Source organism: Myotis myotis, unplaced genomic scaffold, assembly GCF_014108235.1.
Source record: "Myotis myotis isolate mMyoMyo1 unplaced genomic scaffold, mMyoMyo1.p scaffold_m19_p_19, whole genome shotgun sequence".
NCBI classification, from domain to species: Eukaryota; Metazoa; Chordata; class Mammalia; order Chiroptera; family Vespertilionidae; genus Myotis; species Myotis myotis.
Genome location: NW_023416323.1, coordinates 16,106,729 through 16,134,055, shown reverse-complemented (window position 1 = coordinate 16,134,055; position 27,327 = coordinate 16,106,729). Strand labels below are relative to the sequence as shown.

Here is a 27,327-nt window from a genome sequence, read left to right as displayed (position 1 = left end):
TTTCAGTGGGGGGGGGGGGGTAAGGGGGGGAGAGATACAGAAACCAACCAATGATGAGAGAGAATCATTGACCAGCTGCCTCCTCCACGCCCCACACTGGGGAACCAGCCCAAAGCCCGGGCATGTGCCCTGACCGGGAATCAAACCATGACCTCCTGGTTCATAGGTGAATGCTCAACCACTGAGCTATGCCAGCCGGGTTCCCTTCTCTTTTGTTAACTCCTAGTTGCCTATGCTAACAGTACGACATGAATTGGGTGCCAGCTCCCAAACTCCACGGAAAGGCAACGAACCTTCCATGCTGATTTATATATAGCTAAGGTTTGCTGCATTAGGCAGCTTTGAAGAGAGTAATACTCACTAAGTGCATGAAATGCACTAGTCAACTTTCCTACTTGGAGAATATTCTTCAGATGGCTCATCTTGGGGTCATTGGATTCTGCACCTGTTAAAATCCGACCTTCTGAGAGGGAACAAAGGAATAAAGTCCTTAAATTCAGGGTCTTGCCTATGCTGCCCTTCCCAATGATAAAACATGCCCTGGTATTACCTCCAAATCCTTTTGTTTCTTCTTGTCTATTAAATTAGCTGGGTTTTATTTTGATGTGTGGTATGAAATCCATTGCTCTATTCACCCTTCAAAACACCAGCTAGTAGCTCTCATTTCATTTCTTAAGAAGCAAGCTCTCTCCGCTTTGAGATTACTCTTCTATTCTAGATCCCACCCACTTGGAAACTGTTCCACTGGGGCGCCGATTCGCCAGTACCATGCTGCTTTAAGCACTGAAGCTGTAGAGTAGGTTTTGACATCCGCCTTCTCAAGTCCCATGAAAACATTCTTTGGGATTTTGATGGTCACGTATAGAATATCTTACTACATGGAGATATCTTTATAATATTGAAATTTTTCATCTAGAGCACAGCATGCATCTTTATTCAGATCTTTCATATTTTTAAGGAAAACTTTATAATTTTAGCCATGTGAACCCTGGACTGTACATTACGTGTACCCCCAAGTTATTCGTTTTGGTTGCTACTGCATAAAAAACAAAATTTTCGGTACGTTACTAATACTATATGGGAAGGTTGCTGATGTATATGCTTCCCGTTTTGGATTTTGAGGACTGTTCAACATGAAATAAAAATCCTCTTTAGCTGAAGTAAGTTTTGTCTACTTTCCCCATCACTTCATACTTTTCACCTCTATCGTCTTTGTGCTAGTTCCAGGAAGAATCATGTGGCTCATCTCCCAACTAAGTGTATCTGCGTCTATTCTGCCTGCAGTGTGACTACTTTTTATTTTATGGTGTTTTTAACTTCTAAGAATTGCTTTTTTTCCTTACCAGTTTATTCTCTTTGTAATGGCTATGATAGCCTTCTAATCACCTTCTGATTCCTGTACTGCCATCTCCACAAGGGAGAGATACTGTTTCAAGATGCTGGTTTTCCTCAATGATTGCAGGTTCCTTATTGTCTGTTCAGATCTGTAGAGAAGGGCCCAGGGAGCAGTGCTGGCATCCTCCTCTCTCCAAGCAGGAATCCTGTCACGGGATATTTACACACACACACACACACACACACATTGGTTGTGGAGGTCTGTGCACTGACACTGCCTTCTGCAGCTGAGAGGAACCCCCGCCCCCCTGTTTTTTGTTAATCCTTACCCAAGGATATTTTTCCATTGATTTTGAGAGTGGGAGAGACAGAAAGAGTGACACACCAATTGGTTGCCTCCTACACACACCCTGACCAGGGCAGGGATCGACCCTGCAACCAAGGCACGTGCCTTTGATCAGAATCGAACCCGGACCCTTCAGATCTCGGGCCAACGCTCTATCCATTGAGCCAAACCGGCCAGGGCTCTCCATGTTATGAATGTTGGCTTGTCTTGCCCTCCCTGTGTCAGCTGCGGCTTTGCCACTGTCTCTTCTCCAGTTTTCTCACCTTCTTGCTGTCTTCTCTCCTCCACACCATGTTGAATATAAATGTAGAATCACACATTTTTATTTTTAAAAAACATCTTTACCTATCCTGCTCAACGCTTTCCCTTTCTGCCTACTTTCAGCAAGCTGTCCTCTGATAGTGATCTAGCCCACAGGGTCTTTGATATCAGAGCTCAGGATTTCCTGTGTACTTCGAGATCAGCACAGAGAAGGTAAAACACTGACACGATTTTTTCATAGAAAAGTGGAAACTGTTCTCTCAGACTTCTCAGTACAGAGCAGGTGTTGCCTGAAATCCACTTGTTGCCTGGAGCCAATTTTTTTCATAAATGCTCTTCCTTCACGTCTCATGTGTCAGACCCTTTCACTTTGAGAGTCTCTGAAAGGCCCCACCCATGTTGATCTGTTTTCTCTTTATTCAACTGTATTCAGACTGTGTATTTCCTAGAAACTGGCCAGTGGGTTCTCCGTAGATGCTGCTTTTCTACCTGTGAATCGTCACACTTTCTCCCAGATCTCAACGGAAGGGATTGTTCCAGTTCAATGGCCCAGCCATCTGAGGGCTGGGAGGAGCCGGCCGTGGCTTACCGGGCAGGGGAACATAGGTGGTGCGTGCCTTCTTCTGTCTGGAGTAAACTCCATAGCCAGGGGCCCCTCTGGAGCAGAAATGGCTGCTTCACATCTTCATAAACATGCCCTCCAGCAAGCTCAGTGCTGTGGTCACCCCTGCCCACATCCACCAGGTCTTAGCATCCGTGACAACTTTTGTCACCTGGGAAATGGCCATCGCTACCATCCCTGATACCCCTCAGGCCCGGGCCTGCTGCTGCCGCCTCAGACTCTTGCTCACAATGCAAGGACATGAGACAGGACCTCAGGTTAGTCCTGAGTTCTGCCCCATTGGAGCTGCTCTTCCCAGTCTGAGAGGTGATCGAGGGGGTCTCTGGCTGGCTGAGCCATATGACCCCCCACAAAAGTACACAATCATGAGCACTTGCCACATGCAGACCACACATTTTTGAGGCATTATCTCATCTAGCCTTCACAGATCTAAGACCATCTGTAGATGAGCAAATAGAGTGCGGAGCGAAGTGACTGCCGTGGCACAGCATACCTAACGCTGGCAAAACTAATGCCCCCACCAAATGTTTGTTTCTGAAGCTCACATTGCTAAGCCTAGCTGTTTTAAAACTGCAGAGAAGAAAGACTGAAAATAAATAAAAGGTGGTATCAATCAAGGCTGCTTAAATGGTGGGGTGATGGGCGACACCCCTTTATACTTCTGATATTCCAAAATTCCCACAATGGCTATGTTTACTTTTATAAACAGGAAAAAATCTAAGTGATGGAGACCAGTGAAGCTCCAAAGAAACAGACTGTGAGAACTGGTCAGGTGTTACAGACGCCAAAGGGTTTGTCCTAAAGATGAAGCAGCGGAAACACGCATAAGCCACGTGACTAGCACGCAGCACAGGAACCGAGCAGAGACCACAGTGGAACCTGCGCTTCTGGGCTCCCAGAGGCCAGCACTCACTGTGTTTCTGGAAACTGTGCAGCTGCAGATTTGGCACGAGGCAAACCAGTGGCAGAGCTCACCACCATTTAGGAAAATACAGGACGGGACTCACACATCGACAGCAGCCCGTATGTCTATATTTCTCAGCATGTTGTCAAGTGGTCATTTTCCATTCTTCAACCTCATTATCATCATGTAAATTATACAATTATGATTCCGACAAGTACTTGAGTCTTGGGAACAAAAAGCTGGGTCCCTCAGCACTTGTCCTGCAATCTTCCTGGCGGCTCTGAGGAAGCCTGTCCCGGCCTGCCCGAGGCAGGACAGGGGGTAAAAGGTGGGCCCAGGCTGCTACGTTGGGGGGACTTATATTTCAGGCACGTTGTCTTTAGTTTTCCTTATACTACTTTCCCACAAATATAACATGATGAAACTCATTCAGATCTGTGTATCATTCATCTGGATTATTCTGGCTGTGAGTGACAGAATACCCAAGCAACCTGGCTTAACCAAGAGGGACCACTATTGATGGGTGTAACGCCGTTCACGGCAGGCTGGCGTATGCACAACTGGACACAGGGCGTCGGGCGGTATCATCATGCTCTCCTTTCCCTCTCTGGCTTAGGTGAATCCATCCACATGTTAGTTTCCCGAGCTGTTATGTATGTGCCAGGACTTGTTCGCAGCTGGGGCACAGCAGGAATGAAGAAGATCGGCAGTGACACATTTCCTGCTCTGGAGTGCTAGTCAACAGTGAAAACGTCAACAAAAACCAAACAAGAACATGCCAAATACAAGAGGTATTCTGGGAAAAAAGAAAAACTAAACAAAAGGAAACAGTGAGGAGTTAGGATGATCAGCTCGCTACTCTGGGTTGGGTGGCCAGAGTCGACCTCTGACATCCCTGCTGAGCGCCTAGTGACAAAACAAAACCAGCCCTGCAGACGAGGGACGACAGTTCAGGCCAAGAGAGAGGAAGCCCAGAGGTCCCAAGGCAGGGAAGGTCCTGGTCCGTTTTAAGGTATTTGTCTACTCTCATTTTGTTCACGACAGCTTGGAAAAGGAGTCTGCATTTAATGAACAAATCTAAGGATGGTGAAACCTCGTTGAAAGTGGAGTCCAGAAGCTGGAACATGCCACTCTATGCACACTACTGACCCCAACAGGAGGGACCACCCCGCATCTCCCATGGCATGATTCTACTTGCTGCCTCAGCAGGAGGAAGAAGGATTCCGTCTGGCCTAGTGACAGCTCAGCCAATGAAAAGTCACGACACTTCCATCTTTCAGTTTCCTCCAATGGGCTCTTCGTTTACAACAGCTCCTCCCAAGTCCACAAAAGAGCATTCCTCTCCTTTGTTTCTCAAGGCTTTCACATGGTTTGCCATTAGACCCTTTGTCCCGAATTACAATTCTTTGTTGTTCCTAAATAGTCCCATTTTGCTAGAGAAATACCTATTTGGATAGATTTCCTTAGAGAAATATCTATTTGGATAGATTTTCTTAGAGAAATATCTGTCTATTTGGATAGATTTTCTTTCCGAAGTCTCCACAGTATTTTCATTGTAAAACCAAAAAGGAAATGTTTTTTCCAAGGGAGACTGAGTACCTTAAGAATATTTTCTTGAAAGTTCGTGCAAGGCCTGGCCTCTTGAGGCATAATAATGTACTTAAAATACACAGTAAGGCCCCCTGGTGAAAAAATAAAATTTCCAATGCGTGTACATTTGGAAAAATAAAACCTCCACTTAAATGCTTATTTTGACGTTGTGCCCAGGATCAATTGCAAAAGTGCTTCTGTTTAGAAAGCATAGTTCAGCCAAAATCCAGCTTGTTTTTTAGGAACAAGGAACTAGAGGAAGAAACTCGGAGAACATAGGCATTGGGCAAATGGGAGTGCGAGAGCGCTTGCGGACTCTGCCTGTGATACAGGCCTGCATGACTCAGTCCCTAAAACCACTGTCTCCTACGAGCCAGCGCTTCCTGCTGTGTGCGGGGCCGCTGGCCGAGCGCAGAGCGAAGCCCAGGGGGAGGAGGAGGGCTGGAAAGGTAAGGCGAGGACAGAGGGGAGACCGCTCCACCAACGGTCCATGTCGCACCAGCTCTCCATTTCCGACACCAGGACTGAGCTGAGACAAGCGGCTTGTGCCCAGGAGGCGGAGGTGCCTGGCTTCTGCGATGTGAATGCAGCTTTCCCTCCAGCAGTGCCGCGCAGGGTCCTGGGGCACGAGCGCGTCCTGGTCTGCCCCACGGTGCTCCTGCGTCTGGTCCTGCCGGGGCCTCAGACTCTTCTAATCCACTGTCACCACTTACTCCCACTCGCTTATTGCTCATTGGTCCCCTAAACCCTCCAACGGCGGTCTCCCCAGAGAACCAGCATGGCTATGCCATCCAGTGGGCCGAGGACCATGATAAACAGAACTGAATCCATGGGGCGCTCAGCCTCCCGAGAGTAGGAAGTGTACTGGTCAACTTCCCTCCTCGTCAGAAGATCACCGGGAGGCAGGGCCTGCGGCTGTGACTTCCTAGAAAGAACGAACCAGGTCAAAGCAGCTCGTGTAGCAGCAGTTGGGCCGCATCCTACCATGCAGGCCTCTGGAGGTCAGGTTGTCACTGACGGTCAATGGTCTGGGTGCGGCTCTCTAGCATGGCCACCTGCCAGGTCACTGGCCCTCTGCTGCCGGGCCAGCGCCACCTTCAGGGTGTTGGCACCCAGATGTAAGCCCTGTAAGCAGGAGAGGGCCTGCTGGGCAGCGGCTGGGTCCTGGAAATGGAGGAAGGCCCTGTGCTGTGGGCCCTGCCAGGTGAGCCGCAGTGGGGCTGCGCCCCGCTCGCGGAGGGCTCTCTTCAGCTCACTCACTCGCGTGTCCCGGGGGAGGTTCCCCACGTAAACAGTGTCGGAAGGCACATCCTCCCCCCGCGGGGAACTTGCCTCCGGCGGGGCTGGGTCCCCGGGTCTTCTTACAGCGCCTGGCGGAGCTGCGTGCTGGCTGCGGGCTTCTAGGGGTGGGCGCTCATCCTGAAGCGTGACGTCTCTCCCGGCCTGCTTCTCTCGGGAGCGAAGGCTTCTGAGTACTGGGATTCTTCCCATCATCGCACAGCTGACCTGAAAAAGTAAAGCAGTTCCAGCGACTCAGGGCGTCCAAAAGGGACCACGACTTGGTCAGGAGGGCGGAGATGGGAATCCCACAGGGGCCTCTGCCACACGTGCTCTCGGCAGCGTCTTATCTGCACGGTAAGCATGAGCCGTGTGATGTGGGGCCCCACTCCCTTACTCAGCAGCTCTGAGCCCTGGCTGAGGGCGTCCCACAGCAGCTGGCAAGAATGGCAGCTCTCTCTGTTCTCCCAGAGGCCCAGGAAGCAGAGAACCGAGGGCCTCCCGCACAGAGGGGGCAGCTGAGGTCACTAGTGTGAGGGTCACAGGGTCACAAATGGCATGTCCCCTGCTGGCTCCCCAGGATAATGGTTTTCTTGCCTCCATACCTGTCCCCTCCCCCTGACGATGCCATTGGGCAGGATGAGGGCTGTAAGAGGCCACAGGGAGCCCCTCCTCCTGCTCCCCACCCCCCACTGAAGGAGCATTTCTCAGAGAAATGTGTCACTGACAACGTGGAAACAAGGCAAATCGGAAATAGAACAGTTTCAGCAATGAGTCTAAAATAACAAATACCACACACACACACACACACACTCACACACACTCACACACACACTCACACGCACACGCACACACTCACACACACACTCACACGCACACACTCACTCACACACTCACACGCACACACTCACTCACACACACACACACTCACACACACTCACACGCACACACTCACACACACACTCACGCACACACTCACACACACACTCACACGCACACACTCACTCACACGCACACACTCACACACACACACACACACACAGTGAAGCCTCAATGGACAGGACTTCTATACAAAGGACATTTTTGGCTTTTTGGCCTAATCAATCAACAGATAATTCCTAAAACCTACAACACAGGAAAGGCAGGTGTCCCAGTAAATGAGGCTCAAAGAAGAGCTGCCTGAACAGGCTGGAACTGCCTCTGCGGGCCTGCAGTGTGGAGACCGCTGGCTGTCCTGCTGGGGCAGGGACACGGGGGCTGCCCGCGGGTCCGGCTGAGCCTGGACCACTGAGCTGGGGCAGAATTGGTCTCATATTGTCAGAGGAATCAGGAGGCAGAAGAGGAACAGAAAAACACTCTTTAGTCCTTTTCACAATCCTCGTTCTTTTGTTGTTGTTAACCCTCACCTGAGGATATCTTTTCCATTGATTTTTAGAGAGTGGAAGGGAGGGAGGGAGGGAGGCGGGAGAGAGAGAGGGAGAGAAACATCGATGTGAGAGACACAGTGAGTGGTTGCCTCCTGTACGCTCTCTGACCCAGGCCAGGGATCAAACTGCAACCCAGGTATGTACGTGCCTTGACCAGGAATCAAACTCAAGACCCTTCTGTGCTCGGGCTGATGCTCTATCCACTGAGCACACCAGCCAGAGCAACCCTCATTCTTTAGTGATGCTTTCTGTCATTCTTTTGGGCATGAAGCTTGTAAGTGATTAGTTACAAAGAGGCAAGCAATGTTCAGGCACCGGCTTCCCCCAGGCGTGGGCATGTCAGAGTACAGATCAGCCCATGAGGAGACAGGTGCAAAAAAATAAATAGTTTTTTTAAAAAAATTGTATGTATTGATTTAGAGAGAGAGAAGAGGGGATGGGGGAGAAAGGGGGGGGGAGAGAGAACTGATTTGTTGTTCCACTTATCCATGCATTCATTGTTGATTCTTTTTTTTTTTAAAAAAAATATATTTTATTGGTTTTTTTACAGAGAGGAAGGGAGAGGGATAGAGTTAGAAACATTGATGAGAGAGAAAAATCGATCAGCTGCCTCCTGCACACTCCCTACTGGGGATGTGCCCGCAACCAAGGTACATGCCCTTGACCAGAATCGAACCTGCGACCCTTGAGTCTGCAGGCCGACGCTCTATCCATTGAGCCAAACCGGTTAGGGCTCATTGTTGATTCTTGTATGTGCCTTGACCGGGGATCAAACCTGCTCCCTTGGTCTGTTGGGATGACACTCTAAACAACTGAGCTATTCCAGGACAAAAATAGTTTGACTAGCATCAGTGTTCTCGTTATATTCAGAATCATATGTAACTTAGAGCGGCGGTTCTTATCCTAGGCAGGAACCTTTGAGAGAAGTTGGGGTTCCCTCCCTGGGACTCTCCCACAATTCTGTGTACAAGTCCACAATGTCTGTTCATGGACTTCCAAACCACAAGAAGTGTTCAGGCCTCAGGTTACAACTCAGTGAATTAGAGTAAGATTTACAGAAACACAAGCACCTAAGAACAGCCTAGCGCCTTCTTGCAGACTTCATTTAGTACCTGGTCTAAGTAACACTCCCACCTCAGCAAAGACCTCTGTGGGTCAGAACCCTCTCCGAGTGGACACCAGCCTTGCTCCCCGGCAAAGCAAATTTGATTTTCTTTTTTAAAAAAATGTATTGGTTTTTCATTTTTTAAATATTTGTTGTATTGATTTCAGAAAGGAAGGGAGAGATAGAAACATCAATGATGAGAGAGAATCATCAATTGGCTGCCTCCTGCACGCCCCCCAGTGGGGATCGAGCCTGCAACCTGGGCATGTGCCCCTCGCCGGAATCGAACCTGGGATCCTTCAGTCCACAGGCTGATGCTTTATCCACTGAGCCAAACCGGCCAGGGCTTGATTTTCTTTTACATGCTACTATCACGCTCCACCGAAGCACGCGCTATCAGTCACTTAGAGAAGCCTCTGCGAGCAGCACTGGTCCTTCCGGGTCTTCAGAATGGCACACAAACTCAGCTGCCATGGAAAGGGTGCAGACAGGCTTGCTCCTTCTAATGTTGCCCATTGTTCAGACAGAAGGAAAAAATCATGTCTGTGCCATGGGATCCCCACAAGATGTGACTACTCTTTTCTAATCGACAGGAACTTTTGCCCACTGTCCCTCCAAAATTCTTTTGAACTGATTCATCAAAAGGTGATTAAACTCACAGACCTAGAGGCTCTGGGTCCCAAAAAAATCCCGGAGATTATCTCAGTCCAGCCAACTCGACTCCTTCCCATGTCCCCGCTCTACCTTCCTAAGGAGTTCAGATTCTTGTGTTCTTTCCGAATATTTAAAAGCTGACTTAAACTAGTCATAATTAGATTCTTAAGTTACTAGATCTGGTGTTTAGAAAGGATGATCAACAGCTGCAATTACAATCAGGGGAAAAGTCTGCCTAAACGGATACATGGAAGCGCTAAATGTTAGTCCACTGCAAGCAGCAGCAGCGGGAACCACAGGCCTCAGCAGCCCCTGCCGATGGGCCGGGTGAGGGTGCCCCCCCTCGCGTGCTGTAACTTCTGTGGGTTTGGCCCGATGGAACCACAGAGCTCCCTCAGGCAGAAGTAAGTGTTCTCGGGGCAAGGCTCTACACTCGGGCAGCAGAAATTCATTTTAAAACATGTCACATGAAACAAAAACACATCCTGCTGTGCAAACCCCAGGGCCAGCACTGTACCACCTGCAACCAGCTGGAGAATAATGAAACACTTTAACCCGCAGCACACACTAGCGGGAAGTCTACAGCACCCTCGCACAGGCACGTGCAAAGGGCCTTTAGAAACTGGAATGCACAAATGCGTGCTTTTACGTAAAATTGCTTGCTTCAAGAGCAAGATGTCTATTGGGTAAAAGGAATGACAAGCTAACGTCAGTGTAGTCTTCCACAATCCCCCACAAATTCTAAATGGAAAAGCCCCCCTCCCCCACGGCCCGCAAGGTGGCTCCTGCCAGCTGCCTGCCGTTCTGTGCTCTATGCGGACGGCTCGGGCGACTGCTCCCCACGGCGGACAGAAAGGCCTCTGTGAGCCAACCTACGGCTGCACGTCACACTCGGGACAGGCCCACGGCAGTGCTACTGTTTTTCCTGGCTGGCAATTAGGAACATTTGTTACATTTTGTTAACTTGCCATGTGCAATGAAAGATGTTGCTTGTTAATCAAACATAAAAAAATATTTCCGCCCTTGTGTAACTAAAAAAATAGTAAAAAGCAAATTTGGTTTTCTTTTATATGCTGCAATCACGCTTCACTGGAGCACACAGATATCAGTCACTTATGTCTCTTTAATGATTACATTAAAGACCTGTCCCTACAAACACATGTTAAGTCCAATATAAATCAGGAATCTGACACTGCAGGCATCTGCTGCCAACCCAAAAGGAAGAGCTGGGTTCCAATCGTACTCGGCCACACATGAGCTTTACGGTTTTGGATACGCTGTTTTCTTTCTGCCCTCGCTTTCCTGACCCAGAGATAAGGAGATGAGGATGGGCGATCTTTAAAATCCCCCTCGTTCTAAAATGCCAGGGCCGGCCTGAGCCGCTGCTGGCAAAGAGGAACAGAAACGCCACGAGTATTTCTAATGGAAATACAACTCCTCTGGGTGAAGCTAGAGCTTATCACTGATGACAATGCTCTGAGGTCCCTCCAAATGCCCAGGTGGAAAGGTTCTAGAGGAAGCACAGTCAGAGGAGGATAAGCCAGGGCATGGGCTGTCTTCCCCAGATGCCACCCATGCCTCTAAGCGCCCACTAGCTTTCTAATTACAGTACCTCTGAGTATAATGCTATAAACCAGTTGGCAAACGAATCCTAGTCGCTAGCCCTGCTGGTGGATCGGCTCATTCCTGCTGCCTGTAGCTAGATGTCTTGTGGAAGGAGACCTTGAACCGGCTGCTAATCAGAATCCCACGGGTTTGCAGAGTAATTCTTAGGTCCATGCCTGGAGACCGTGATCAGGAGCTGAGTTGTTGAAAAGCTCCCGGTAACTCTAACGTATGCCACTGCAGGCCTGGGGACAGCTGCCACGCCAGAGGGAGGACCCAGGGAAAGAGAGATGCCTTCAAGCTGGGGCCAGCGCCGGCCACGGGAGGCTGTGGCTGCCCTCGATGCCACGTGCTGACCCACCTTAGACCATGTGATTCCTGTTGGCTTTGGGCGCTCACACCCCGTGGTGATGACTCTGGTTGGAGTGAGAATGTAGTCCACAGTGAGGTCGTGATCCTCGAGGAGCGCTTCAGGTATGTCGACGACCTGGGCAAACAGAAGGGGGTCAAGGAGCTGACGGGAACACGCTGCAGTGCTCACGGCACTGTGCAGTGGAGGCTCCATCTCCACTGGGATGCGGCCTCACTGCCCCATCACTAAACAGGTCCAGGCCCGGCTGATCCATGCCACTCATGACACAGCACGGAGTGAAGGCAGAGACTGGTCTGCCTCTGCCTGCCTCTCCCCACCTCCCCCTCCCTCCCCGTGTTCCCCTCTCTCTCTCTCGGAGGAGCACGGTGTGGCTCTGTCGGCCACAGGAAGCACCTGGCAGTCGTGGACGATGGTGACCACTGGCGTCCCCTGGCTGACTGCTCCCATCGACGCCATCATGGCATATTCAAGGTCAGCATAACCTTCTCCCTTCCCAATTCTCCAGCCTAAGAGACAACGCAGAGAATCAACATCTGAGTAGGGTCCGGGGAATCACTCAGGAGTAAACTTTTCATTACGTCACAATGAAGGGAGGAACATGGACCCCATATCCCTGGCCTTCCACAGTAACTCCACAGGCGGCCCATTGAGAATGAACTTAAAGAGGAATCAAAGAGGAATAACAACACTGAATATGTACAGTGGCTAACACACAATGAAGTGAACGTCAAACCTTTTAAACATGCTACAAAAGGAAACTGAGCTTGCATTTATGTGAGTTTTATGCTAGCAGGACTCCATTTAAAAACAATGAAAGAGTTGTTTTTATTTTTTTAAATATATTTTATTGATTTTTTAGAGAGGAAGGGAGAAAGATAGAGTTAGAAACATCGATGGGAGAGAAACATCGATCAGCTGCCTCCTGCACACCTCCTACTGGGGATGTGCCCACAACCAAGGTACATGCCCTTGGCCAGAATCGAACCTGGGACCCTTGAGTCCGCAGGCCGACGCTCTATCCACTGAGCCAAACTGGTTAGGGCAAAGAGTTGTTTTTAAAAGGACTAAGAATAACTTCCTACTAAAGGCAAAATCTTTTTCGTCTCCTTCCCTTGAAAGGAAAATAAAAGCTCTAAAATCAAGGATATGTGATTTAAAATGGCAGAGCTACCCTATCACCCCTACAGCTCCTGAGGGAGGGTGGTGTAAACAGTACTAGTGCTATTTCTGCTAATTCGTAAATGGCAGCGAAACAAAGGGATTATTATCTGAGGCTACAGGAGGAAAGAACGCAGCAGGACAGTAAGCAGTAACAGGCCTCTGGCTCCCAAACTGAGCCAACAGGTTCCTCTGGGTAGCAGCCCATGACAGTGCAGAAATTCTGATTTCTACTTCACATCAGCCTCACCCTGAGAGTGTAAGCATCACTGCTCGTGCATCTGAGATTCAGATCTGATCGTGCTACATTTACAATTAAAAGCCTTCAACAGTGCAGGCAAAGAAATAAGAGAAAGACAACTCAATAGAAAAATAGCAAAAGATATGAACCGTCCACAGAAAGAGATGGGCAGATGAATAGCATATATATGAGAATGTTCAATTTCACTCGTAACTGATGCAAATCAAAAGGCACATGAAGCCCTGACCGGGTTGGCTCAGTGGATAGAGCGTCAGCCTACAGACTGAAAGGTCCCGGGTTCGATTCCAGTCAAGGGCATATACCTTGGTTGAGGGCGCATCCCCAGTGGGGGTTGTGCAGGAGGCAGCTGATCGATGTTTTTCATCGATGTTTCTAACTCTCTAACTCTCTCCCTTCCGCTCTGTAAAAAAAATCAATAAAATATATATATATATTTAATAAGGCACATGAAATACAATCAGATGGGCAAATAATTAAAGTTGGATGATTCTAGTGATTAACAAGGGGGTGGGGAGAGAGGCAAGGCATACGGCGCTGGGGGTGGGAGGTGGGCAGCCTTTCTGGTGGGTAATCTGACAACATCCATCAGGATTTAAAATCCTGTTCGGCAATTCCTCTCCCATGCACAGTCTCCTAGGCCCACGTAGGCCATGTGACAAGGTAACACCCCACTCTAGCGCCATCTGTGGGAAGAAACAAAGCCAAACCCTGAAGAAAACGAAATGTCCGTCAGCCAGGGCGATCAACAGGTCAGCCGGCTGTGCTGCCGGCAAAGGCCTTGGAGACACATCACCCACATGGCACCAAACGCTGCGAGTGCTGCTGCCACCCTGTGACACAGACACAGGATGAACACACAACACGCAGAGCACACGCGACACCTGTGTCTCAGGCGGTGCGGGTGTCACTGACACAGAAACTGCCGGCAGCGGGGTTTGGGAAAAGAAAGGCAGTGGGGCGGGAGGCGGGACGAGGGGACGGGGGGCGCGGGGGGAGGGGGGGTGACGCTTTCTGTGCCGTTCAAATTTCCCAAACACATGCAGGTGGTTTTGTTGCTTTAAGCAGGTGGTTATCTGGATGGTGAGATTTACAAAACATATGCTTCTTCATACATCCGAAGCTAAAAAAGGAAACCTCCGATAACCTCTGAAAGAAGAAATGTTTGCTCATTTTCCACTGCCAGATCAGTACAGTCCAAATCCTGTCACTGGCCTCAAGGCCTCAGGAAAGCCAGCCCCAACCGCAAAGGGCCCTGCTCCGAAAACCTGCCACCTCTCCTGTTGTTCCACCTGCCTCGGAAACAACTGGCATGCAAGGGCTAGCCCTGGTGTCACTTCTGAGGTGATGCCCTGCTCGAGGCTCAGAGGTCCCTCCTCTGACCCCGCTGCTGCCTGTCCTAACTCCCACCTGATGCCGAGCACATGGTCCTGCAACTCGGCTGCTGTCTGCTCCTCCCACTCACTGTGGGCCCCGGGCAGAGAACACCCTGCCGGCAGGGCTCCTGGCCCCTGGTAGGCACGCAGGAAAGGTGTGCTCATGTGCACAGGACAAAGTATCTGTAACTGTGCACAGGAAAAGCAAAACATCTCACATATTAGCTCAGAGAGCTGGGAAAAGACAGTAAGTAAACTGAAGGTGAAGATACTGCAGACCAGCATTTAAAAACACCAAGCTCAATGACCGACTTGGAGCATCTCTCACCAACTATTTACTGAAAACCTCTCCTGAAAACAGAACTTGACCTTGGCCAATTAATTTCAAAGAGAGAGTTTTGGGTGCCCAGCTGGCATGGCTCAGTGTTTGAGCGTCGACCTATGAACCAGGAGGTCACAGCTTGATTCCCGGTCACATGCCCCGGTTGTGGGCTCGATCCCTGGTGTGGGGCGTGCAGGAGGCAACCAATCAAGGGTTCTCTTTCATCATTGATGTCTCTCTCTCTCTCCCTCTCCCTTCCTCTCTGTAAGGACTAAGAATAACTTCCTACTAAAGGCAAAATCTTTTTTGCCTTTATCAAGGCCTTTATTGATTTGCCTGAAATCAATAAAGACATATTTAAATAAGAACAAACAGACAGACAGACAGAAAGAAAGAGTGTGGGGATGAGAGGAGAGAGAACACTTTCCTAGTGGGACCCAATCACACTAGGAACCACTGACTCCACCCAAGAACCAGCAGATTGTTTTCAAAGAGCATCAGGCTGGGCTGGGGCAGAGCAGTGCTGGGGGAAGAGGTCCCTCGGAAGCACAGGGGCCCACGCCTGAGGGTGCCAGGCAGCGCCGGCGCCACGCTGCTCACCGGCCCGCACCGCGAAGCACCAGGCCTCGCAGCAGGCGCGGGGCCCGTCCTGTCCAGGACGCTGCTGCTCCATAACAAACACAAGGTGCAGCAGTTAAGGTTTCCCACTCACTGGAGGCTCTCCAAGACCAGCTATTTACTGACACACTGCAAATAAACTCAGCTCCGGTGCCAGTTAACTTAAGGACAGAGGGGAAACCTTTCGCCATCTGAAGGGATTATCTCACTTTATTTTTCCTGTTGAGAAGAGTGGAAATACTGTAAAAGCATTGAGTGGGGCCAGGAGTGGGAGGCACGGAGTTGACTCTTCAAAATGAACGATGGATGCACTGGTTTTGGAAGCCAGGCATGCGACCAGAGGCTGAAATTCCTTACCGTCGGCGCCCAGAAGCCGAGCAGAGCCGGTGGAAAGCAGGCTGCAGGCCAAGTGGTCGCACTGGAGTTTCTGTTTGTAATCTTACCTTTTTCAGAAACGGCCACGGAGCCCACCACCACTAAGTCCACGAGGACCTTGGCGTCCAAGCCCACGGGAACACTGTAGTCCCTCACGCCCTGCGGACAGACACGGACCTGAGCTTCCCGGCAGCGAGCGGCTGCCCCGCCTCACAGCTCACAGGCGAGTGCGAGTCGGCATCAGCCTCCTGCGAGAAGCAGATGCACGCGCAGCCCCACAGCATGGCAGAAATGGAATTTCGGGAAAACCATTTTAGGATAATTTACCACAGTGTCTTCCCAGGAAAGATGCCAAGAGGGACTGACAGCACAAATGGAGAGGATATTAACCTCATGATTTTTAGCAAATAATTTCCCCACCCCGTGATCAGAACACAGGCAGGCGCAGGAGTCCCTCAGAACTTGGTCCAGACCCCTCTGCCCTGTGACCTCAGCAGGAGGAAGCTCTCTGGGCTTCAGTTTCCTCATCTTTAAGAAGGGGACACCACCCAGGCTTGTCGGGCTGGTGTTACGATGAAATGCTAACACGGAGGTACAGCATTTGGCACATAAGACGTGACCACATTAATGCAGCATGAAAGGCTGGAGGCCATGACCTCCGTGTATAGCATACTCACTTCTGAAATATTACTTATTCAACCAAAATGCACCAAAAGTACTCCCACGCGTACTAACTAGTGGAGGCCCGTATTTAACGAATAGGGAAGCTGATAGGCCGTGATTCTGATAACAAGGGCTACAGTTAATCTAGGAAACCAGATTGGAACGATGTTCGGAGCAGTACCTGGCAGAAGCAAATCACTGGATGTGGTATTGGCCCATGCCCCCTGTCTACAACTATATGACAAGCCACACACAGAATCAGTACACGAGATAAGTTTGGGGGACTCCCAACAGCCAAACTAGTCAACGGCCTAGGTGTTCCCACCACAGGAAAGCCTGTTTTCCCCACTCTCACAGTGGCCATGGAGACAGGCATCTCATGTCCACAGCCCTTGTCCCCACCTCAGGGTTAATGGGCTCAGTGTCGGGCAGCCGTCGTGAGCAGACAGCTGTGCGGAGTTCCTGGGTTGTAACTCGGTCTGTTACAATTCCTCTTCCCTCACTCGGCCAGCCTCACCGGCTAAGCCTCGCCAGACAGGAGTACACGGACTTATCATGTGAGTAGCACACTTTTCTGCCTGCCCGTGGGGTGGTTACCAGAACACTCCTGTGTCCGAGCAAATACAACGACAAGGACGACAGACACAGATGGCTGGGGCGTGACGGTGGCCGGGGGCTGAGGTGGTGAGGACAAACTCAGAGATTCATCTTCCAAGAAACAAGGCGCCCTCGGAGTCTCCTAGAGTAGATGTGCACTGTGGCAGTATTCCTGCCACTGAGCTTTGGCAAACAAAATAAAGATCGCACTAAAATCTGCCTCTGCGTGCGGACGTGGCCTAAGTGTCTCCCCACTTCACCACTTTCCCTATGCCATAAAGCACATGAAAATCTTTTGCAGTACATGACTCTGGATCTCTGATTTGGATCCAGTATCTCACGCTATAAAAATGCCCAAACCCTGCTGTTCAGTCCTTATTAAAGCTCAGCCATGAGAACGGGTCCGGCCTCCTCATGGGCCGTTATGCTTTCAGGAGTGCGTGTGTGGGACCAGCCAGAGCCGGCACTTCACGGGGAACTCCGGGCAGTAAGCAGAGTGGTGGCTCCCTTTCGGAGGGGAGAGGGATGCTGTTTCGGGTGACAGACCACTATAGCAGCCCCGACCTGGACCTCGATCCCAGGAAAAGACTCTGTTACTGTCGTGAGCCTGTGATTTACACGGATCACATCCCCTGTGGCTCCAAGACACGTGGGCTCAAATCTGCAGCCCAGGTTGCCAAAGGCAGAGGGTCACAGGGCTTGCAGTTTTGAGCAGCAACCTGAACCACTGCTGCCTCTTGTTCTTCTATCCTTATCTTCCCTTTGCTCCTTTCCCCACACATATTCTATTATTTTACTTTATTATGAAGTACTATTATAAGCCTCATCAATTCTATTTTTGGAATACAACAGGTTATCAATAAATAACAATAAAGCATTCAATTTTTACACATTAGAGTTAAGTGGAAAATCCCTGTAAGAAAGGAGTATCTTGATGCCCTATTTTTTATTCCAGTAAAGTAAGAATCAAATTACCTGGGTCTACTCTAGGAGTCTGAAAAACCACCAAATTCTATTTCTTTATCTGTAAACTACAAGACAAATTCCATTATAACACACACTAATGTAATAGTTACAAACTTTGGTTTTATTACATGGTGAGGCATTCAAGAAAATCTTACATATAACATCAAACATGTATACATATATATATATATATACACACACATACACACACACACACACACACACATACACACACACATATATATACATACCCATGTATACACATATACATATATAGGGTTTCCCTCTCAAATGTATACACACTATGTCTGTAGATTTTATTACATTTAAAAAATGAAATGAATTTTAACAAATACTGCCTTTATAACTATTCAGAGTGTGTGTGCATTTTTATATACATACATATGTATATATAAGCAATAATTAATTTGCAACTGGTGAGTCATTCCAATTGAAAATATTTTGGAAATTCTATCCTGTGTCCCCAATTGCTCTCACGGCCTTTGATAAAAATCTATAGACCACTAAACATCACAGATTAGCACTAGAGGGCGCCAGAGTACTAGGTACTTTGTTTTTCCTTTTCTTTCTTAACAGAACTTACAATTTGCCAGCTTGGTGCGAAACAGAAACCAAGTTACAAAAACAGAACCCAGGTATTCATAGTGTTTCTACCTGGCCCCTTAATGGCAGGTGCTGAATACTATTAACATCTCTGTTCATTTGACTTTGATAGAAATAAATTTCCAGCGTGTGGTGAATGACAGGCTATCCGCTATCCTAACTGAGCAGCAGCTGCAGCTGAAACACTTACCTGCGAGGTGGCACATTTTCTCAGGATGTCTTTAGTTGCCCCAGGGGGTGGTGTGATCCTATTAAATAACCCTGTTCTCAGTCTTGGTGTTGGAACCAACAATGTTTTTTTGCTCTTTTAAAAGAAAAACAATCGATAAATTACAAAATGAAATAGGAACTTTCTTGCATATGTTTTTAACATTTTTTTAAAATATATTTTATTGATTTTTCACAGAGAGGAAGGGAGAGAGATAGAGAGTCAGAAACATCGATCAGCCACCTCCTGCACATCTCCCAGTGGGGATGTGCCCGCAACCCAGGTACATGCCCTTGACCGGAATCGAACCTGGGACCGTTTAGTCCGCAGGCCGACGCTCTATCCACTGAGCCAAACCGGTTTCGGCTGTTTTTAACATTTCAGGAGTGAAACAAGTTACTATTATTTTCAACTTCTTGGTGTGTGCCAAGGAAATTACTTGTTTGCAAACAAATAAATAAAAGCGTGAGGGTTAACTTTATTTAGAGACACTACTTTACCCAGCCTTTCACAGGGCATTTGTTAAACGGCTAATTCCATTTCACTTGCCAATGAAAACTGTGACATGTAAAAAAATGACAACACAGATCCAAACAAAGGTCTGTTCTTACAAAATTTCCAACCATAACTCTCCCATGTTCCCGGTTCTCAGCATTAAGTACTATATAGCTGCTGTTTTAATTCTAAACTAGTCGCTACAGCTACATTAACAATGTTATGCCAGCAAGCATTTATCTCAGGTTTGCTGTTCAATAAATCACAATCTAAAAGGTCAGCACTTGATAGAATCAATATTATATATTCATCTGTGTCAACAGCCCTTATCTCCTACAGTGGAACCTCGGCTCTCTAACTTGGCTGTTCGAGAAGCGATTTGTTCGAAAACCAAATCATTTTCCCCATTAGAAATAATGTAAATTGAATTAATCCACTGCAGACTCAAATGATTCCCTGTTTTAGCCTTTCTTCTATACAGTACATGTCTAATGCACTGTTTAATCTGTAAATACTTTTTTTCTTAAATTTATCGAACCACCCCCTACTAACTGTTAGGTCAGAGAGAGCCCAGTATCGGATACATGCAGACATGTGACGAGATAATGGACTCTACCTGGCATTTGTAACAGATCAGCGTGCCAGACACAGATACAGGCTTCTCCCTGAATCTGCAACGACCCCCCACACAGATACTGACTCGTTCCTGAATACCTGGCTGACCCCTGCAGCTGAAACTTCCTCAACTGAATACCTCAGCTCATGTCCCCGCCCCTCACCCAACCGCAGTATAAAAAAAGCGCCCCCCTCCCTGTTGGCGTGAATCCACGTGCCCTGTCCTTGGGGGTACGTGGGTCTCCCGGGGACGCAGAAATAAACCTTTTCCTTTCCTTTCTTTTCTGATTCACTGGACTCTCTATTTCTTGCGCCGCCTCCTGAGCCACCTAACCTAACACTAACCTTAAATGAATTTTTCATGTATCATGCCCCCAACATGCTCTCCTGGGCTAACTCCCTTTCATTGATTCAATCAACAAGTTTTTCCACCTATTCAATTGCCTGTGACTGTGGTTTTGGGAGCACTTTCACACCCTTAGCAACATCAGCACTCCAGATGGCCTCTTTATGTTTTAAAAATTGTGCTAATCACCAGCAACAAAATCCTTCTCTCCTTGTTTATTGTCTAAGAGACACTTTTTGTCTTGCTGAGGTATCAGCATGAAAGGGCTGTCAGGTTGAAAAGTGAAGTTTTGGTTGACAACTGAGATACTTTTTTCTGTGAACCAAATTGGTCAACATGGGAGCCGCTGGAGAAACGAGGTTTGACTGTATTTAGTCTCACACTGTGAGTGCCAGAGGACACAGGGCTTCTCAGAGTGGGTGCCCTGGGAGCAGCCACAGGAACCCCTGGGCACTTGTTAGAAATACCTGGAAGCCGGCCCAGCAACCTGCTTAACAGCCCACCTGGTCAGTGGGGAGAACCACTGCCCACGGGCATCTCTGTTGATCACCCAGGGGAAGGCCACAGGCAGTCCTAACATTTATAAAACCTTTTTTGTAAAAAATAGTGTGCCTCAGTTTTTGTGCAGGAAAAGCCAGCCTGAGACCAATAAAAGACCTCTGAAATCGCCGAAACCGGTTTGGCTCAGTGGATAGAGCGTCGGCCTGTGGACTGAAAGGTCCCAGGTTCGATTCCGGTCAAGGGCATGTACCTGGGTTGCGGGCACATCCCCAGTAGGAGATGTGCAGGAGGCAGCTGATCGATGTTTCTCTCTCATCGATGTTTCTAACTCTCTCTCTCTCTCCCTTCCTCTCTGTAAAAAATCAATAAAATATATTAAAAAAAACAAAAACAAAAACAAAAAACCTCTGAAATCAGTCTGGCTTACTTAAATAAACATTTTCAACCACAGAGAAGAGTATTTCCTACAAGCAATGACCACATGCCATCCTCCTTTTGAGTGCTAACTCGTGTTGGGCTCCTGGCATTTGCTGTCTCCAGATGACTCTGCTACACTGAAGGTTGATTCCGGTTCCTCCCTCTTTTCTGGAAGCTGCTCACCATAGCTCAGCAGATCTCAACCCTAGTTGTACGATAGCATTTCCAGACCCACTCAGGGCCTCTGACTCAGAACCTGACTTCGGTGACAGACATCTTCAAAGCTCTCGGGAAGGTACTGACCTGCAGTGAGTGTTGGCAAACGCAGGCAAGGCCAATGGTTCTCAAGCACAAACCAACCCAAGGCCTGGGGTTGGGCCGGGGAAGCCAGGTGTGGTCTGCAGCACATGCGGCACCATCCCTGCTTGCACTCAGGTGGGACTGGGGAACCTGCAGTTTTATCTGCTTCCTACATGGTTCTTAACCCACTACATGAAACCACTGATGAACTTGTAGCCCTAGAGCATAGGGACTACAGGTGACATTGTGTGCTTTTCACCACTATGTCCCTGTGCCTGGCAGAGCCTGAAATACAGCTTGGCTATTTATTTCCCCTGAATCAATAAAGTGACAAGGAGGACTCAGTGTCCCATCCCGTCTCCACCATTCCTGACGTGTGACTTGGTCAAGACACGTGACCTCTGTGTCTGGTTTCTTCAATGTCATATGGGAAGAGAGATCTCTCCTACTGGGTTGTCAGCAGGATTAAACGAACATAGGAAAATGTTTAGATAGAAATGGGTTTCATATATACTGTGGGTCCTTCACTGCTGCTGCTATTAAAGTGCTTTGCTGGCCGAAAAACAAGGCTGGCAAGGAAGAATGCTTCCAGAAGAGCCTACATCAGAGGCTTCTTGGGGCTGAACCGCAAACAGAAGACAGAGTCACTTCCTACCCCGGAGAGTTGAAAGAACCAGAGCGGGACCCCTACACGCTCCCCGTCCTGGTAAAATTACTTTCTGGGACTCCTTCCACCACGTGGGATGGAGGTGCCCTGCAGAGCCAAGGCTTCTCCGGAGGCGCCCAACCGAGTCACCACACGAGGCGAGGGAGGGCGAGGCAGAATTCCGAAGACCCTGCCCGAGGCTCTCAGCACCACATTCCCATTATCAGCGGCAATGTGTTCAGCAAAACATCACCCATTCATAAAATCAGTGGTTATTTGAATGTTATTGCTTTTAAAGTTTTGTTTGCACTGAATTTATATGCTTATGCTCATCTTATCATTGCATAAGAGCTATGAGCATTAACATTTATGTTTACACTTATTTTTATGTTTACACTTATTGAATTATAATAATTTAAAGCAACCCTGGAGAATTTTTTTTTTCTTGAAAGGGGGCCTATATAGTTAAACACTGTTCTAATTTATATATTTTGGGGACGCACCAGATTCCTCACTCATGGGTTATCCCATTTCAAAGAACTGCAATGTTACAAAGGTAGCAGAAAGAATAAACATATTGTAATCTTTCCCTTCTGATGAAGCACATCAGAACTGAGAATGCCTCAACGTCATCATCTTGCACGTCTTTTATCTTTGAATTCCGGAAATATCCAGGACTCCTGACTGACTGACTGCTGAGCAAGTGAAAGACTTCTGGACTGTTCCTGGAAAAACAACTCCAGGCCACGTTCTGTGTGGGAGGGACTAGAAGAGCCAGCCTCTGAGTACAGGACTGCACGCATTTACCAGCCACCTGACGAGCACCTTCCCGTCAGGGCCAGGGCTCCGTGCAGGGCAGTGGGATTACCTGCAGTGCCAGCAGCCGAACGCCTTCCAGCGGCTTGTCGGGGTCCACTTTAACTTCCTGTGTTCTGGCAAAAACTCCGAGGTCTTTGATGCTTTGGCAAGCCAGATAAGAGCCCTGGGTAGGCAAGCAGACAGAGTTGCACTTACGTCGAGGACGAAGAAGCGAGCGTTTTTCTGGGGAGCATCAGGGTTGACTTTAATGGTCCTGGCCATTTTGAACGCCTGCAAGCGTGGGAAGTGCTCAGCGGCCCGAGCAGCGCCCTGTGTTAAAGGCAACGGCACGTTACTGAGGACAACTACAGCCTGAGCACCTGCTCCAGCATCCCTCCCAGACAGGCGGGAGCACTCATCGTGCGTGAGACAGGACTTGAGAGTCACACAGAGAAACGTCTAAGACAGCAGTCAGGGTGGAGAGGGGCTAAGCTGGCCAAGCCCCAATTTGTTACTGAAATAAAACACACTCCCCCAAAGGGTACAAATCATGTGTAAGCTTCATGAATTTCCACAAAAGGAACACACCTGCGAACCACCCCCTAAACCAGGACAGAGCGTATGAATCCAGGTTAGAGCACTAGCCCGAACCCCCTCCCTCTCCTGGCTGATTTCCTTCTGAAAGATCATCACTGATTCTGTGCACCTTTCATCCGTTCCCTGTACTTCATGTACATCTCTCTCCCTGGAGAAACAAGCACTAAAACAAAACAAAGTAGCGACAAAACCATCCAAAAGAACAGTTTTTCAGAAGAACAGGATGGCCTCGGGACCAGCTCAGCTAAGGACCGGGAAAGGGCTGGGGCCTGCTTCTTGGGAGCCGGGCTGGGAGAGAATGTCCAGCCCAAATGGGGGGTGATGGCAAGCACATGGGCCACGTCCTTCGGGCCTGACAGAGCAGTGCATTTTCAGCAAGCGCTTTCTTTTTCTCTTGGCAAACACGTATGCCAAACATTAGGGCTGTGCATGTTGCCTTTTTCAGGCAAACTAGTTTCTACTAATACTATCACAGAGACACCTCTGATTGTCTTCTATTCTGAACGCTGGGAGCCTGAGGCCCAGCGTCATCAGGGCCTGATGAAGCCTTCCTCCTTCCAAAGGTGCCAGCAGTGGGCTGACGTCTCAGAGCGCATCACCCTTTCTACCCTTGGGGAACCAATTTTGTAAAAAGGCACCACAATAATGTGCGTTCAGCCAGGATAAACATTTCATTCTGCATCAAATAGTAAACGGTAGACTGAGCATCATGTCGACAAGACAACCAACCAACCCACCCTGCACAGAAAGGCAAGGGGCCCCGGGAGTGAAGGGAGGTCCCGCAACACAGAAACACCCCGCCTGGTGGTTCGCATTTCACACCATGAAACAGGGTGGTAACTGTATTATTACCAATGCTATTCATTTAGGAACACCCCGTTTCCCTTTTGAATGTTCTGGGGATGCGTCAGTACCTTGAAGTTGGGAATCCTATGATGGACAGGCCGGGGAAAGTCAGCTATATTTTGTGATTCCATGTAGTCCCAGATCTGCTCCCGAATGTCCTGTTTGGAAATACCTATCATAACAAGGGTGCCTGATTAAACAGTTGCAAGGAATTCCACGGCGTGTGCACCCTAGGGACTCTCCCATGCCTGCTTCATGCACCCTCCACTCTCTACAGGCCAGACAGAATCTAGGCCTTCTGATCGATCCATCATAAAATCAGGGTTAGTGGTAAGTCCTACACCCATGACAAATCATTGAAGTCCAACAACAGAGTAAACTCAATATAATCCCAAATTTTGACACAACTATCGTAAGGCTATTACATTATCACTTTCGCTAACAACCCAGAAGCCCTACAATATCCCTAACAGGATACGGACTGCGTGGAACACAAGAAATGCAGACATTGGGGCCGGCCCTGGAGAGTCAATTCATCACAAACATCTGAGTGACTCCCGTTTAGAAAGCAATGGGCTAATTGGGAGGGGAGGCAGAGAATAAAAGGGCACGTCCCTGCCCTTGGAACGTTATGAAAACAGAGGAAATGGTCAGAATAATAAGAGGCGACATATATTAATGTGTGACATGCCCGACCCTGCTGTAGCTGCGGGTCAGGTCAGCCTGGGTTTCACTCTTCTTTCTCCCTCTGGCTCTGAGCTCGGTCCTGGCACGTGGCAGCGTCTCTCCAAAGACCTTTTTTCTCATCCCACTGGGTTACCAGCAGCGGCCCGCTGTGCAGGTTTCCTGCTGCACGCGCAGGCATGGCAGGACCCCGGGCGCACCATGAGCCCTACATGATCTCTGCCAGGCAATCTTGCACCCAATCAGCCCGGGGACCCTGGGCCGAGGCTCCCAGGCGCCGGGGCCACCTGAGGCCTCACAACGCATCTGCTAGGAAGACGATGACCACGTGCCCAGCGTGTCGGTAAAACTGGGGTCGTCCTGCCCCTGCCTCGGCCGCGAGCCTCAGTTTCCCGCGCTGTAAGCAGAGGTGATAGGGAGGGCGGATCTCTCGGGAGCAGCGGCGACAAGTGTGCGGAGCTAACGGACACCGCTCCAGCCGCAGGAGCCCTCCGCCCTCCGAGCCCGCGATCGCGGTGTCCCGCCCGGGCTCGACCCCAGCCCTTTCCGCGTGACCCTCCGTCTCTCCCACGGCCCCTCCCCGCCCACTCCCTTCCCTCCGAAGTCCCTCGGCCCCCGGCCAGTCTCGAGGACCGGACCTTCACCCGCCCTGGACTCCATGGCGACGCGGTCAGTGCGCGACACCCGGGCCGGTCGGCACAGAGTGACGTCACCCGCGCGCCCGCCCCCCGCGCGCGCGCCCGCCCCCGCGCCCTCCCTCGCGCCTGCGCGCTGGCCGCGGAGCTGGGCCGGAGGGTCGCGGAGCCCTGGCGGGAGCGGCCGGGGACGGGCGCTGCCTTTGTCTTTCCATGGAGCCCGTCGGCGATGAGCTTCTGCTCCACGTGCGTGCGCCGGGCGCTGTGGCTACGGCCGTGGACGAGCCCTGGGCTGTGGCAGCGACGCCAGTCCCAACGCACCCGCCTCTTTAGCCCCCGAGGGCGCCTCCTCCGGGAAGCTGCCCTGATTGCCCCTCCAGGACGACATTCCTCTGCTCTGAGACCTATAGACCCGGCTGGGCGGGGGCACCGGTTTAAAATGTCAGGTTTTCAATGGAATGGAATTCACTGGGTCTGGTCGGGTCCCCCCCCCCCCCGCCCCCCCCAGCCCCTGGTGAGTGGTAAGCAGGCACTTGGAGCCCACACCCCGCCGGTTTCACCGTGGCCTCCGCATCTCCTGGCAGCCCGCGTTTGCTCCTCTACATCATTCACCCATTTGTCCTCTCATTCATTCAACACACAGGATGAGTCCCCCTAAGGGCCGCTGGAAGACATGGGGCTGAAAGGACAACCAAGTCCATGGCCTCCCTGACTCCAATCTAACAGGACGGATGACGAGGAGGGTCAGTTTGGCCGCAGCATTAGGAAAATGATCCCTTTCCCCCAGACAAAGAGGGGGGATTAAGCCTCTAGTAACCACTCCCTGTGAGTGATTTCATACCCTTAGCAACATGCGTAGTGCATTATGAGCACTCAAGAAGTGGTACCCACTTTTCAAAGTTCTTCATGCAATCTTCATACAGTCCTTACAACAAATGTGAAATAGACGAAGCAAAGCACTTTTTTAATTTTTATTTTTATTGATTTTAGAGAGAAGGAGAGTGAGATAAAAAACACCAATGTGATAGTAAAACATTGAAGCCACCTCCTCACACACCCTGACCGGGGATCGAACCCACAACCTGGGTATGTGCTCTGACCAGGAATCCAACCCGCCGCCTTTTGGTGTGCGGGAAGACACTCCAACCAACTGGACCACACTGGCCAGGGGTGGACAAAGCATTTTAATACTCACTTTACAGATGTGGAAAATGAGTTTCTGAGTGTTCCAGTGACTTATCCAGTGATCAGAACTGATCCTAATCTATTTGCATTCATCATGTAGAAGGTGATTAAAAGCAGTAATAAACAATGCTACTAAAGTGCCAGGCTCTGGGCTAAGTGCCATAGAGGTCAGACCTAAACATAATCCCCGCAACAACTGTAGGCAGCAAATGTGACTGGCATTCTAGAGAGGAGGGAACAGGGACTCAAGACGTTGAAGACCCTTGCCCAAAGCCACCCAAATGGGAAGGGACAGAGCATGATGCAACCCCCATGAGGTCATTGCAAACCTGCAGCTCCTGGTCACAACCCTGCATGCCCAGGTGGCATCCTTAGCATTAATGTATAAAGACATGAACGGGCCTTAACGCTACATTAAATGGCCAGGTCTTTTGCCAGGCCTGCGAAAGGAGTACAGAGCATTGCATTGGACAGTGGAGGTTATAAAATGAAATCTCTCAGAGAGGTTGGGTGTCCTTTCCCAGTTCAGGAAAACACAGTAGATCGGTGGAAAGTATTCTATGCAAGTTGACCTGGCCCCAGCCGCTGAAATGAGC

The 27,327-nt window shown here is 49.5% G+C and overlaps 1 protein-coding gene across 4 annotated transcripts; it reads right to left on the bottom strand.

The window, feature by feature from the left end:
- Window positions 1-81: 81 nt before the first annotated feature.
- On the bottom strand, window positions 82-25,639 carry MTHFSD (methenyltetrahydrofolate synthetase domain containing). Of its 4 annotated transcripts, none has more exons than XM_036346193.1 (8): window positions 25,556-25,639; window positions 24,296-24,399; window positions 22,855-22,968; window positions 18,649-18,762; window positions 15,677-15,767; window positions 11,894-12,006; window positions 11,489-11,614; window positions 83-6,564 (listed from the first exon to the last, which is right to left on the bottom strand). In XM_036346193.1, exons 1-8 carry the CDS (start codon window positions 25,569-25,571, stop codon window positions 6,079-6,081), a joined length of 1,164 nt encoding a protein of 387 aa, XP_036202086.1. In that variant the 5' UTR covers window positions 25,572-25,639; the 3' UTR covers window positions 83-6,078. The 4 variants fall into 4 exon arrangements, with proteins under 4 accessions (XP_036202090.1, XP_036202087.1, XP_036202086.1 ...); XM_036346195.1 differs by lacking the exon at window positions 25,556-25,639 and adding an exon at window positions 24,924-25,467; XM_036346197.1 differs by lacking the exon at window positions 18,649-18,762 and having other exon boundaries at window positions 82-6,564.
- Window positions 25,640-27,327: the final 1,688 nt, after the last annotated feature.